This window comes from Hippoglossus hippoglossus, chromosome 19, assembly GCF_009819705.1.
Source record: "Hippoglossus hippoglossus isolate fHipHip1 chromosome 19, fHipHip1.pri, whole genome shotgun sequence".
NCBI lineage: Eukaryota > Metazoa > Chordata > Actinopteri > Pleuronectiformes > Pleuronectidae > Hippoglossus > Hippoglossus hippoglossus.
The window spans coordinates 5,387,954-5,400,831 of NC_047169.1; the positions used below are offsets into that span (position 1 = coordinate 5,387,954).

General features: G+C 39.3%; 1 protein-coding gene across 1 annotated transcript in view; it reads left to right on the plus strand.

The window, feature by feature from the left end:
* Positions 1–12,878, plus strand: part of LOC117752793 (integrin alpha-D-like) — a 27,017-nt gene continuing 14,139 nt past the window's right edge. Inside the window, exons 1-30 of the mRNA XM_034570412.1 lie at positions 1–52; positions 1,735–1,837; positions 1,960–2,054; positions 2,164–2,234; positions 2,441–2,555; positions 3,582–3,709; positions 3,857–4,002; positions 4,423–4,573; positions 5,114–5,264; positions 5,518–5,591; positions 5,717–5,837; positions 6,199–6,332; positions 6,422–6,568; positions 6,660–6,872; positions 7,348–7,481; positions 7,981–8,123; positions 8,232–8,386; positions 8,507–8,632; positions 8,764–8,837; positions 9,041–9,182; positions 9,609–9,707; positions 9,789–9,868; positions 9,954–10,040; positions 10,143–10,212; positions 10,626–10,724; positions 10,851–10,931; positions 11,010–11,120; positions 11,280–11,393; positions 11,475–11,585; positions 11,799–11,950. Of these exons, the coding sequence (XP_034426303.1) occupies positions 16–52; positions 1,735–1,837; positions 1,960–2,054; positions 2,164–2,234; positions 2,441–2,555; positions 3,582–3,709; positions 3,857–4,002; positions 4,423–4,573; positions 5,114–5,264; positions 5,518–5,591; positions 5,717–5,837; positions 6,199–6,332; positions 6,422–6,568; positions 6,660–6,872; positions 7,348–7,481; positions 7,981–8,123; positions 8,232–8,386; positions 8,507–8,632; positions 8,764–8,837; positions 9,041–9,182; positions 9,609–9,707; positions 9,789–9,868; positions 9,954–10,040; positions 10,143–10,212; positions 10,626–10,724; positions 10,851–10,931; positions 11,010–11,120; positions 11,280–11,393; positions 11,475–11,585; positions 11,799–11,897 (3,411 nt within the window). The 5' untranslated portion in view covers positions 1–15 and the 3' untranslated portion in view covers positions 11,898–11,950. The remainder of the gene's footprint in view (positions 53–1,734; positions 1,838–1,959; positions 2,055–2,163; positions 2,235–2,440; positions 2,556–3,581; positions 3,710–3,856; positions 4,003–4,422; positions 4,574–5,113; positions 5,265–5,517; positions 5,592–5,716; positions 5,838–6,198; positions 6,333–6,421; positions 6,569–6,659; positions 6,873–7,347; positions 7,482–7,980; positions 8,124–8,231; positions 8,387–8,506; positions 8,633–8,763; positions 8,838–9,040; positions 9,183–9,608; positions 9,708–9,788; positions 9,869–9,953; positions 10,041–10,142; positions 10,213–10,625; positions 10,725–10,850; positions 10,932–11,009; positions 11,121–11,279; positions 11,394–11,474; positions 11,586–11,798; positions 11,951–12,878) is intronic.

Below are 12,878 nucleotides of genomic sequence, written 5' to 3' on the forward strand. Positions count from 1 at the left end.
CGACAGGATAACACAATGGCCTGGATATTTGCTGCTGCAGTATTCATGTCAGGTAAGAAAACTTGCAGGTTTTTCACTTACATTGTCAAAAAAAAAAGTTTTTCTATATATTTGTGAGGCAGTAAAAATGTAATCTATTTTGTTTAGTGACATTTAAAGTGTTCCTGCAGAAATGCTAGTATTTGCCTTGTTTTAAAAACCACCAGAGCTAAAGGATGAATGAACAATAATAACAACATTTAGAAAATATAGACCACATCCCAGACAGACCCCAGTCTCCATATTGATCCCATTTCAACTGCTCATACTGGTAGATACATTGTTTTGACCATTTAGATTCATTGTGTTTGTTTAACAGCATCTATCATTCAAATGACCTGCGTGCATTTGCTACATGAATAGATCAGGTCGGCAGGAATCTGGAAAATAATCACAGGAACACATGAGAAGAGGCTAAACTATCATGGACCCACCCAGTTATTATCTATATCTGCTCGTCCTGTGCAGAGAGGAGACTGGAGACATTGCTCACCCCTGACTAATCAATCTTTAGAGGCAGACATCCTGAATTAAAATGGTGTATTACATTTAAATTGACCATAAAAGAAGCTGGCTGCAAAAAAGCTATTAAAGCTATAAAAAGTCATCATAATGTGCGTTTACTAAATGACTTGTGAAACATTCTACTTATCTATCTCCCACATCTATTTTGTGCTATGTGTGTGCTTATATGTGTTTACCCAGTGTAAGTTAGTATAAAGCTGGTTTTATTAAGTGGCTTAAAATACAACCAAGAGTGTCAGAAGAAATGAAAAGCAATACAAAGTAGCACTGGTGACAAGAAAAAGCAGAACCTCAGGTTTTTACTTTTATTCAAGATTTATGCAAATATACACATGATGTTCAAAACGTACAAGATACCAAAATATCGTTAAAGTCACAGACATCAGACACATGAGGTTCAACGTCATCTGTTCTCCTGCTGTTCACCATGAGAAAATCATTTGTCAGACGGTTGAAGAGTTCGTATCATGTTAACCATTTTTGGAGAATCCAAAAAAGGAAAAAGAAGGCAGACTTCACAACAAAAAATCCCTCAATGTACAATAATAGCACGTATAGAAGGAAGTCGTGCTTGTTTCCATGTGAAGCACAACACTATCAGTATTTGATGGTGAAAAACTGTTTCTGCTGTTACAAATTACTCAGAAGTTAACAAAGAGGTAGTAGCTGTCTCATGAATGTGCAAATTAATTATAGTTTAGAGCCACTATATCTACCTGCAAGTTCTTACAAACATCTGTCACAGACGTGAACAGTAAAAAAACACAAACTCAGTTTCATTTTATGAAGAATCTTCACCGCAGATAAACCAGGTGGGATGAACACATAGTTTTTTAGCTTCACTCTGCAGCAAAGACTGTTTATGAAACACAACCTCCAGCCCACGAAAGATAAAACAGTGACGTATTGAGTAGGGCCTGTTTGAGGAAGTCCTTCTTAAATTTAAGTGAGTCTAGAGTTTGAAATGCTCTGTCTTTGGTGCCCCCTAGTGGTGTTATCCAAACAGACAATGTGGTAACCCTCAGTTCACACCATTGTAAACCAAACACAAACTGAATGCCACACATGGAATCTATAGATTTTCCTAGAGACTAAAATTCTGATGAGTTTTAAAGTTGTTATAACACTTCATCAAATATGATTCTGATCTTATCATTTCTCGTTTCTCAGTGTTGAATACGGCTCTATGTTTCAATGTCGACCCCGTGGCTTGGAAGTCCTGGGACAACAGTGCCGCAGGGTTTGGCTACCAGGTGGTGCAAAGACAGTCAGAGTAAGTCAGTCGCACGCCTCACAGCTGCAATAACATATGGCATTTCTTGATAGAAGAAAACAGCTGCACGGCGCTGACGAGACTGATTCTGTTACATATTTCTCTGGGTTTTATTTCCTCAGCGTGCTCATCAGCGCTCCCCTTGAACAGTATTCACAATTGGGAAGGGGGAAAATATACAAGTGCACTACAACCTGCAGAAGTCTGCCATTTGAAGGTAGGCCGCTGTTAACGTCTCCAGAGAAAGACCAGAAACAGGTATTTTGACACCAAGCATTCGTATCATATGAGCATCGTAACACAAGTGTTCAATGTTTTCTATGCAGTGCCAGAATTTGCAGTCAACATGTCCCTTGGTTTGACAATGACGAATGACCCCATCTCACGAAACACTATGGTGAGTTTTTAAACTTCACAGATTTCCAGAACATAGTTAAAATCAATATAGAGATCAGTCAAAAGTCCAATTAAACATTTGATATGTTCACTTCTTATCACTTTCTTATCGCCTTGCAGCTTGAAAAACGGTTGTTTTAAGGGGCGACTACACAATCAAATAGTCCGCTAATTCAGTCAGGATGATATGATCTCGTCTCTTTTCAGGCATGTGGCCCAACCATCCCAAAGGATTGCAAAAGTATCACCATGTACAGCGGCGCATGCTTCCAGATCGACCAGTTTGATCGGTTTGGATCCGCGGTGCCGCCGTCCTCTCCAGGTGAGTTTGTGAAAATGTCCCATGATACAGGTAACGGTGAGAATTACCTGCTGATATTGCCACTACTCAAGAAAAAGTACAAGTACTGTGTCACTGGACTTAAGTGGATCTTTCAAGCATCTGTACTTTAGTTGAGTAGTTTTTTTCTGATGACTTTTGACTTTAGGGTTAAAGTTATTTGTATTAGGGTTTCATACAAATATCCGTACTTTCTACTGTCTTCATTTATTTGTGGGGAATTATGTCTGTATTCTTATATACATGACCACTCAAAGCGCTTTACAGTAAAGTTTATGCACAGACATTCATACAGTGCATCTATGGGCAGGACTCTTTCTATGAGGGTTTCAGTATCCGTATCTTGTCCAAGGACACTTTGGAATGCAGGAAAGACTTGGATCGAACCGCCGACCTTCTGGAGACCTTCAGATTTCAACCTCAATAGACAATAACACAGAAAAGATGACTCCTTGTTGTATATCTATCACTGCATATCATGCATGACGTACGTAACACAGCGTAAAAAAAAGACGTATCAAGACAAAACAGACAAGAGAGGGAGACTCAACCGCGGAGAGGAGGCACGGCACATTTGGCCGAGACGAGGAGTGACAACATGGAAGAAAGTGAAGAATCAGCCAACATCGCTGAAAACGTCCACGACGAAGCAGAACAGAAACACATTCCCCATCCGTGGTGTTATTTAAGTGAAGAGTTCTTCATTCAAAACATTGTAAACTTTTCCTCCTGAACATTTATTCATGCTCACAAATGTTTTCTTGCTTTTTATTAGATTCTTTTTTATCTGATTTGAAGTGAGAGTAGTTTAAGTCAAATAGTCTCAGTTTGCTTAGCTGTTGGAAATGACGTTCAGAGGGGCGGACTAGATGGCTGCAGTGTAGCTCATAAACCCTGCCTCCTCCATGTTAACAGACAGGACAAAGTACACATCAAATAGATTTTTGTCAAAGATGTGCTATGTGGATTTTAACAAATGATTCAGATTCTGGCCCGTGTCTTTGACAGAGTGCAGAGCCGAAGCAGATATTGCTTTTCTCTTGGATGGTTCAGGCAGCGTAAACCCTGGAGATTTTCAAACAATGAAGACATTTGTGAAAACGCTGGTACGCCTATTTGTGGGAAAAGATACACAGGTATGTTCCCAGGACGATGTTCCCACTGCCACTTAAACTATTGCACACACTCAGAGAATTCACTGAAAGATCAAATTCTACAGTTTGTCACTGCCTCCATGACTGTTAGATATTATTTGTATTCTTCTTCTTCTTCTCTCTTTGCAGTTTGCTGTTGTCCAGTTCTCTGATGATGTCACTGTTGAATTGAACTTTCGTGACTTTTTCTCATCTGGACGATGGGAGTCGAAAATCGATGGAATAAAAAAAAAAGGCAGCATAACTAACACAGCTAGATCCATCCAATATGTGGTGTAGGTGCTGATAATTTCTGTTAAGAGTAAAAACAGTTTTTTGCTCCTAAGAGAGGGTTGTGGTTTTAAACAAACTTGATAAACAACAAAACATTTTTCAACATATGTGTTATACCGCCTCACTGTGCACAATGTATAAGCAATATAGTGACTGAACATTTGTTATATTGCTATTGATGGAAATTATATTGCAATAATTATTGATATTGTTTAATTTTCCAGCCCTACATAAAAATATTTTGATTTATATTCTTGGATAACTGGTAAAGCTAAATGTGGGAAATGAAGTCAGTTGCATAATGAACATATTTTCAAACATAAATAAAATGCAGATTTCCAGAGATGGAATTGTTATGTTATGTTATTGACCAAAGAACTGGACAAACGCGTATTGAAATGATATTGTTTTTGTTTTGGCAGCCAAAATGTTTTCACATCAGCAGGAGGTTCTAGACCAAACGTGAAGAAGATCCTGATCGTCATTACTGATGGAGCATCTACTGACAGCCAAAACTTGCCAAATGCAATAAGCTTAGCTGAGAATGCAAAGATTGTTCGATTTGCTATTGGGGTAAGTTCAGTTCATTCCAATGAGCAAAATGTGTTTTCCAAAAAAGGCATTGTTTGTGTTTTTACCCTACATCCAGACATACAGTTACATGATACTACCCTGTGAATTTTAAGTGAAAGTTCATAAATAAGAAGTTTACAATCCTTCACCACATCTCATTAACACCAATTTTTAAAATCTCTGCTCTTGCTGCCTTCAGAATTGATTTTGAAAAAAGTTTATTGGTTTAAAAATCTCTTAAACCTATTTATGTGGATATCAAACTCACGACCTACCTTTTTAGTCAGACTTTTCATTGAATTTTACTTATTAATCTCCCTCTTAATTTGTCTTTTTTACAGATATATCTTTTCATTCTTTGTTATTTTTGTATTCAATTAATTACTCTCTTATTTACCTTCTCTGAATTTGTTTACATAAATACCTTACTTTTTAACTCTGGTTTCGTGATGAGTGCAGGTGGATAAACTATCTGTGAACGAGTAAAAAAATCAACTCTGTTGAATCAGCATTAAAACTATTTTCTCAACATGCCTCTAGGTGGGGAGAGCGTTCTCAACCACACAGGCGAAACAGGAACTGGACTCTATTGCATCTTCGCTCTCGACAAATCACGTGTTTCGAGTAGAGAGCTTTGACGCACTTGATGCAATAACGAAGAATTTGCAGGACAAAATCTTCTCTATTGAGGGTACGGATGTAAATTTACAGCTTAAAATCCCATTTACATTCTCAGTTGACAAATATTAGCGTTGATGTTTTTTATTGGGCTCCTTTCATGATGCACATCCAGTTCTTATGTTATGTTTTCAAACACTGAAATAATAATTATATTATAATAAGTTGAGCTTGTTTTAACGAGCTTGCCACTGTAAATCCATTCAACAACAGCGGGTATGTAACTGTGGGATTCAGCTCAGTGCTCATTTCTTTTGCTGTTTCAGGATCTCAGTCCACTGGAGAGACACTGAAAATGGAAATGGCTCAGGCGGGATTCAGTGTGGCTTATGTGCCAGGGGTAATAATAATCAAAGACACCGACACCTGCCTTTGTGATAGAAAGGCTACACACAGGCGACATGTTTTGATTCTATAATGCATTTAACTTTCGCTTTTGTTTCTGATTGTGGTTCTGAATTACAGGGAATTCAAATGGGCACTGTTGGCGCCAACCAGTGGAAAGGAGGCTACATGGAATACACATTATCAGGCCAGAAGCTGAGTTCATATGAGCCTTTGTTCATGTTACAAGACAGTTATCTGGGTAAGAATTTCACAGTAATAACAAACTAATACACACCTGATTAGTACTTTTCTACTGTAACCCTCCCTCCAACGCTAACGACACGAATTGAGCAAAAAAAGGTAAAAAGGCAAATGAAAAACAAGGAGTCAGAAAGTACTGTACATGCAAGGGTCATGTGAGTAAAACATGTTCACATGTCATACATGAAGCTCCAAAAATCACCAAAGTTACATTTAAAGGTAAATTAGAAACCCTTCAAAGAAAAGAAAAACACTACACCCACTACTAAAGTTAGTTAGTTTTTATAAATGACTCTTTTGTCAAGTGTAGCTAAACCTTTGGATGTTTTGATTTATTTGCTTTGACTCTTAAATTTCAGGTTACTCCATGACTATCGCAAAAACCAGAAAAGGCCAATTGACAATTGTTGGCGCTCCGAGATATCAACACAGAGGACTTGTGATGGCAGTTCGTGGACAGATCAATCAAAAGATTGATCCCTTTGACTGGCAGGTGCGTGGTTTCTGATCGGATATATAGACAATAAACGTGTACATAGATCTGGAATAAATAGTCTTGTTTTCTCCTTGTTTCTTAAACAGTTTCAGACTGGTGAATATTTTGGGGCAGAGGTTCGTGCCATGGATGTGAACAATGACGGATACACTGACCTAATCCTCATATCTGCCCCTATGTACAAGGAAGCTGATAGAGAGGGAAGAGTTTACGTTTGCGGTTTAGGTCGTTTGGTAAGTGACCATTTCTTCTAGTGCCATTAAATTAATTTCTTTTTCTTAACATCCAGGCAAACGTTGACTCTCCTCCATATATTTTGAACAGAGGGTCGAGTGTCACTTCGAATCTCCGTTAGTGCTGAGAGGGGATGAGTCCGACCAGGCGAGGTTTGGCTCTTCTCTCGCTGTGCTGCCTGATCTCAACGCAGATGACCTCAGGGAGGTGGCAGTTGGTGCACCTCTGGAGAACGGTGGTCAAGGCAGCATCTACATATTCCACGGCGAAGGAGGAAGCACAGTCAGTTCGACTTACTCACAGGTGACTAGGCTCAAAAAAAAATTCAATGTCCCCCTCGGGTGAAAATCATAAAAACATATTCATATGTCAGGGTTTGACATGATCGAAGACAAGAGTTTTTCCACCATAAAGCTGCAGTAAACAAATGCCAGTTAGAAAAATATGGATACAGCCGGGGTTTGTGATGTCACAAACCTAAGAAACCAATACTGTCAACTTGTGGGTGGGGCCAAGCAGCTGAAAAAGGCTCTTCACCTGCAGGTGGCGCTGTGAGGGTTGGGATATTGGGGGCAGGGCCTGGGCCATAAGGTGTAGAGTTAAGTTGTTTCAAGGCCGTGAGGGGAATTTTTTCATGTCAAACCTTTTGAATATGTTATTATGAAGAACAAAGAAGAGTTTAAGGGGAATTAAGTGGGACTGTAACAAATTCAATTTGTGAGGCCTCATTCTTTTCGATAGATTAACATATTTTATCTAAAATACTTAAATTCCACAGAAAATTGCTGCCTCTGAAGTCCGGCAACAACTTAGGTTCTTCGGTTTGTCAATCAGTGACTCGTCTTTTGACCGCAGTGGCGACAGTCTGCCTGACTTAGCAGTGGGGTCAAAGGGCACAGTTGTCTTACTCAGGTTTGTACAAGATTCTACTGTCTGTCATTATAACAGTCCTTTGTTAAGCTACTAATTTTGTTCATTTGTAAACTTATAATTTATAAGCTTACAATTATATAAAAATATAATTTATAGCATAGACTGTATAGATTGAAGGTTTGTTAGCTCCCAAAAGTGAAGCCAAAGCTTCTTGATTACCACCTGGTGGCTGGATGCAGTATATTTCATAAACCTTTACTTGAAAAGTTTACAAACTTTTTTTGTCTCAACAGTGTCACAGCGCTTGTCAATCAGATTTATTTTTGTCTTGAAATTAGTTCACCTCCTCCTCCATGTTCGTTGATAGGACATGGCCCAAATTAAACAGTCAGAGTGCACGTCAAATAATGTTTTCTCACGTTATTCGTTAGATCTTATCACACTGATGTTTTTCCAAGTGTTCGTTTTTAATATTTTGTTGATTTGATGCTATGAAAACGTGGTGGTCCTCATTTTTTCCTGCTCTATCCATTCCCAGGTCAAAGCCTGTGGTAATGGTAGAGGCTACGATGTCGTTCAACCCAAACCAGGTCCCTACAAAAAACCAAAACTGCCAGAACCCACTGGAGAACACAGCTGAAATCTGCTTTACCATGACCAAACTTTCTACAGTTTCCACAGGTTACTCATTCCTCTCACTTTTCTTGAACCACAGAGCCACTGTCTATCTGTTGAAATACATGTCCGTGTACATGAGTAATATGTAGATTCAACCGTCATTCATTCCAGCTGGAGCAAAGATCAATTATACTTTAACACTGGATGCTACCCGCAAGGTCCCAAACAACAGAGCTTACATCAAGGACAAACAACGAGAGAAGACCGGGTCAATTGAAGTTGACTTACGAAGGCCAAAATGCTTCCCAGTGAAATTCTTTATTCAGGTGAGTTGTTAACATCAGATTATATCACAACCCAAAGAGGTTTCCGTCTGAAAAACAAAACAAAACAAACTCACGGAGTTCAAACTAACGGTATTTCCCAACTGTGCCCTCCTCTCGCAGGCTTGTCCTCAGGATGCTCTCAATGTACTTAGAAATGAGCTCAGATTCACCTTTGACGGTATTCCCTCTACTACAAACCTGAAACCAAGTCTGGCCCAGCAGGCTCAAACTACCACTTATCATTCTGTAAGTGACCTTTAAACAAACTTGCAATAAATGTCGATTTAACTGAACAGAGTGAGTAAGTGAACAGCTTTAATTTGAACTTTCATGAATTCTTGTCATTGTCATGTTTTTCTTCATGCTCTCTTCCACAGTTGAAATTTGAGAACAACTGTGGCACTGACAACAAGTGTGTAGATAACCTGAAAGTGGATTTCAACTTCAACAGGTGAGAACCAAAAGTGAAGCCCAACCTTTGGGTGTGGGCAAGGTTACATTTCTCTTCTCTTCAAGAACATGTCTGGCATAGTAGACTGTGAGCATCTAGCTGAGGGGATCGCTATAAAGTGCAGCCTCACCGAGCTGCTAGCACAAAAGGAGACTATTAGATTATTGTTTTTCTGTGCCTTCACCTTCCCTTTTCTCTGTCAGCTCCTCAGAGTTGAAGGTGGACATTGATGAACTGTTGGACGTCACAGTATCAGTGGAGAACCGAGATGAAGACTCCTACAACAGCTATGTGAAACTTACGTACGCAGCTGGGCTCTCCTACAGGAAGTTCACAGGTTTGCAGGTAAGGGCTCATTCGTTTAACGGTCACTGCCGACATACTTCCAATGCGTTGTTTACATTGGTATGGTTGTTAAGCTGTACATCCACTAGAGGGCAGCACCGATTCAAGAGTTTCAAATCTCTCCTCACAAAGTTCCGCCATTGCTGAAATGTCTTCCTCATGTCCTGTCTCGCTTAAACGATTGGCTACATTTCCCCCTATGATTACCATGTGTATTGGTCTTGATTAACAACAAAACATCTAAACTGCGCAAAATTTTGCCAAAATATCAAGATGGCAGCACCCTTACTTTTAGGTTCAGGGTATTTAAGGCTCATTCACGGGAGGAAGTGGAGACACATTGCTGATTTACAGATACAGTCTACCGCTCACACAGCAATTCAGCTTTAAATGTGCTGTTGTTTCATTGATTGCCTTTTAATGAAGGGAAGAATCGAGTGCAACTCCTTGGACAGTGAAGATGGCTTATCGCGAGGAATGACAACCTGCACTATTAACAACCCCATTTTCAAGAGCGACACTGAGGTTTGTGTTATTTGTAAACAGGCATTTCTTCCCATTGCTGCAGCAAAACGCAGAGACAATCTCACTCCTCTTTCATTACAGGCTTTGTTCACCGTCTCCTATGGGATCGAAAGCAACAGACGATTTGACAGGAAGATTTTTATCTCTGCAAATGCTTCCAGGTACTGTGCCTGTCTATAATGTTTAATATTCATATTACATCACTAATACATAATTCACAGAGTTAATTTCACTTCTCTCTTTTAGTGAGAATCAGGAACATTCCACTTCAAGTGAACTTTACCAAATGAAATGGTTGGACATGAAGTACAGCATTTTGGTCATGATTGAAAGGTTTGGTGTTTTTTTTCCTGTGTTAGTCAAAGAAATCACGTTAAAATATTAATAATTTCAAAGTGTACACTCTATTAGCTGAAATTAAAACATCTGTTTCAGCTCCCTCAGCTACAACAACTTCACATCTGGAAAGAACGATGTGCTGAAACCTCACAAGCAGTCAATTGTGGTAAAGTATCTCCTCACATGATCATATCCTTCGCCGAGGCCCAACTGTCCCCTTATCAAACCAAATTTAAATTCACTAGATCCTAGATGTTTTAACTAGATCTGCACCAAATTACACACGCTCATCAATATCAGCCCCCTAAACGTGCCTGGTTTAGTTTCAAGATCCATGAAAATAAGGAAATTGTAGAAAATATTTCAATTTTAAAGATTAAAAAAGTATACACATCAAGATTTAATGGATCCTTTCACCAAGTTTCTTTGTCTTTTCTTGCGTAATCCTTCTAAATATCAAACAAACCCTGATGAAAACATAATCATCTTGGCTGAGTTTAATAACTTTTTCATCATCTGGATCCTGATGCTTGCTCAGCCTCTTCAGATCAATCCTTTCCTTTTCTCCTCTTCTGACAGGTCACAAACAACATCAGGGCGCTGAACTTCACGGTGGTGATCAAGGTGCCTGTCAAGCTCGGCGATAAAGACATCTGGGTGGATTCGAGCAGTTTGCAGGTGACGTTACTGATCCCAGAAAAGTCTCTCATGTCGCTGTTGCAGCCTCAAGAACGGGAGGGACGTGGTCACATGAAAACCACATCTGGTCGTCTGTTAAACTGACGCAAACCTGTTCTATTCCAGATTCCAGACTGCCGAAGAGAAGCAGACGAAGAACATACTGTCACAGACTTTGTTGCTATGATAAAGGAGAATAATGTAGTGGTGAGTATACTATCTACAATTGGGGATTGAAGTACTAACACAGTATTACAACTTCTGTCGTCTCTTCCTCACCCACAGGACTGCTCTGTAGCCAGGTGCGGAGTGTTCAGGTGCAGTAGGTTCATGGGAAGACTGGAGAGTAAAAAGTACAAAATCTCTGCCAACATCAGTTCAGGATGGATAGAGCAGGTAACTGATGTGCATGTGTCACATTGTAACATGCATTTTGAAGTATTTTACAACTGATGCTCATTCTAAAGTGGTAAAATTACAGTAATTTACTAAAGAAATTGAACGTCACCAAAGGTAACGTCGTTCTCATCACAAAGTCTTTCATTTTTTAAACAGATTGGACTCGACTCGGCAAAATTCCTCTTGACCAGCACGGCTACTCTGGAGTACGACACAAACCAGTACATCTTCTTTTCTACGGGGTCTAATAACAAGCCTCTGATTCACAAGGTGATTCCACATTCTATTTATTTTACTTGTCTTTCAAATAAGCTTGATTTTGATCCACCTTCATGTCATTTCATGTCTCAGATTGAAGTCGAGATAGAAGTGTATCCACAACCAGATTTCACCAAAGAAATCGTCGGGGGATCGCTGGGAGGGTTAGCTCTGCTGGCTCTACTCACTGCTGGCCTGTATAAGGTGAGACTCTCGAAATATATACATTATTTTAGTTTATTATACAGCCTTATGGAGTCAATGAACGGTGTTCCACCCCCAATAAAAGTAAATGAACACTATCCTTTCATTTTTGAACTATTCAGCAGTTATTCTCTTCTTTCCCTTCATGTATGAAGCAGCTTTAATGCAGGATCGAAGTGTTTTAATGTCACTTTCTTTCTTTTCTTCTCTCAGGCTGGATTTTTCAAGAGTAAATACAAAGAAATGATGAATGAGGCAGAAGAAGCAGCAGAACCAGGGGCTAATGAAGCTGCAGCCACACCAGAACAATAAACATCACTGGCACTAGAATGGTAGAGGACATATACCACTGCCAAGCCCCAACAGTCCTCTTACATCAATCAAGCCGCACCAATTTGTTTATTATTCCTGCAAACTATCTGTGCTCCTTTGTGTTTTTTAGGTGGAAGTGAAAAAAACACAATGCACTTGGATCTGCTGGCTTCTGCTTATCATCAAAACTGCTACATTAAAATATGCTTAGGAGCAGCTTCTCTTGCTAAACTGAATTGCTTTTTTTTCTGAATGAACGTAAATAAACATTTGTTTTATGCTTCATTAATATTTATTTCATGACTCAATATGACTTTTATAATGTGACTCAAAGAAAATAGGCATGGTTTGATGGAACAGAGAATAAATACTCTACCTCATTCAGCTGGATTAACACATTTTGAAAAAATTAGCATTTTGCAGTACAATTTGTCTACAGATTTCTTACAGTAAAATACCTTCTGTTAGGTATATAAACATTTGATTGGAAGTGCCTCATGGTGTATTCTCTTTTGTTTGACCTGAGTATTGTCAGTGCATTTACAGTATTGGACTATTTCACGCAGCTTCAACAAATACCACATCATTACAACAGGAACATGGAGGTAATAACGACAGCAAAACTAAAGAACAAGGAAAATGCTTTTTCTGCTGCATTTGCTGTTGTAGACGTTGCAGGAGATGGCATATCACCAACTGTCTCCTTTAAGAATGACCCGAATCTTGAGGTTTTGGCAAATGACTGAATATCTGCCCGCACGGATTTATTCCCACTCATTGTGACAACGGCCGCCTGGAACCAAGAGGAGTCTGATTTGCAGAGCAGAGGGCCGCCCTGATCCCCCTGCAAAGAGAAAAAGAGAATTCAACATCAGTCAGGTCCTGATCTGAAACCTTCTTCCCTGATGAGAAGAGCAATTCAATTTCAGAAACTCAGGTGGATGGGAAACTTTTAGTTTTTACCTCTATGGCATAAGTGCA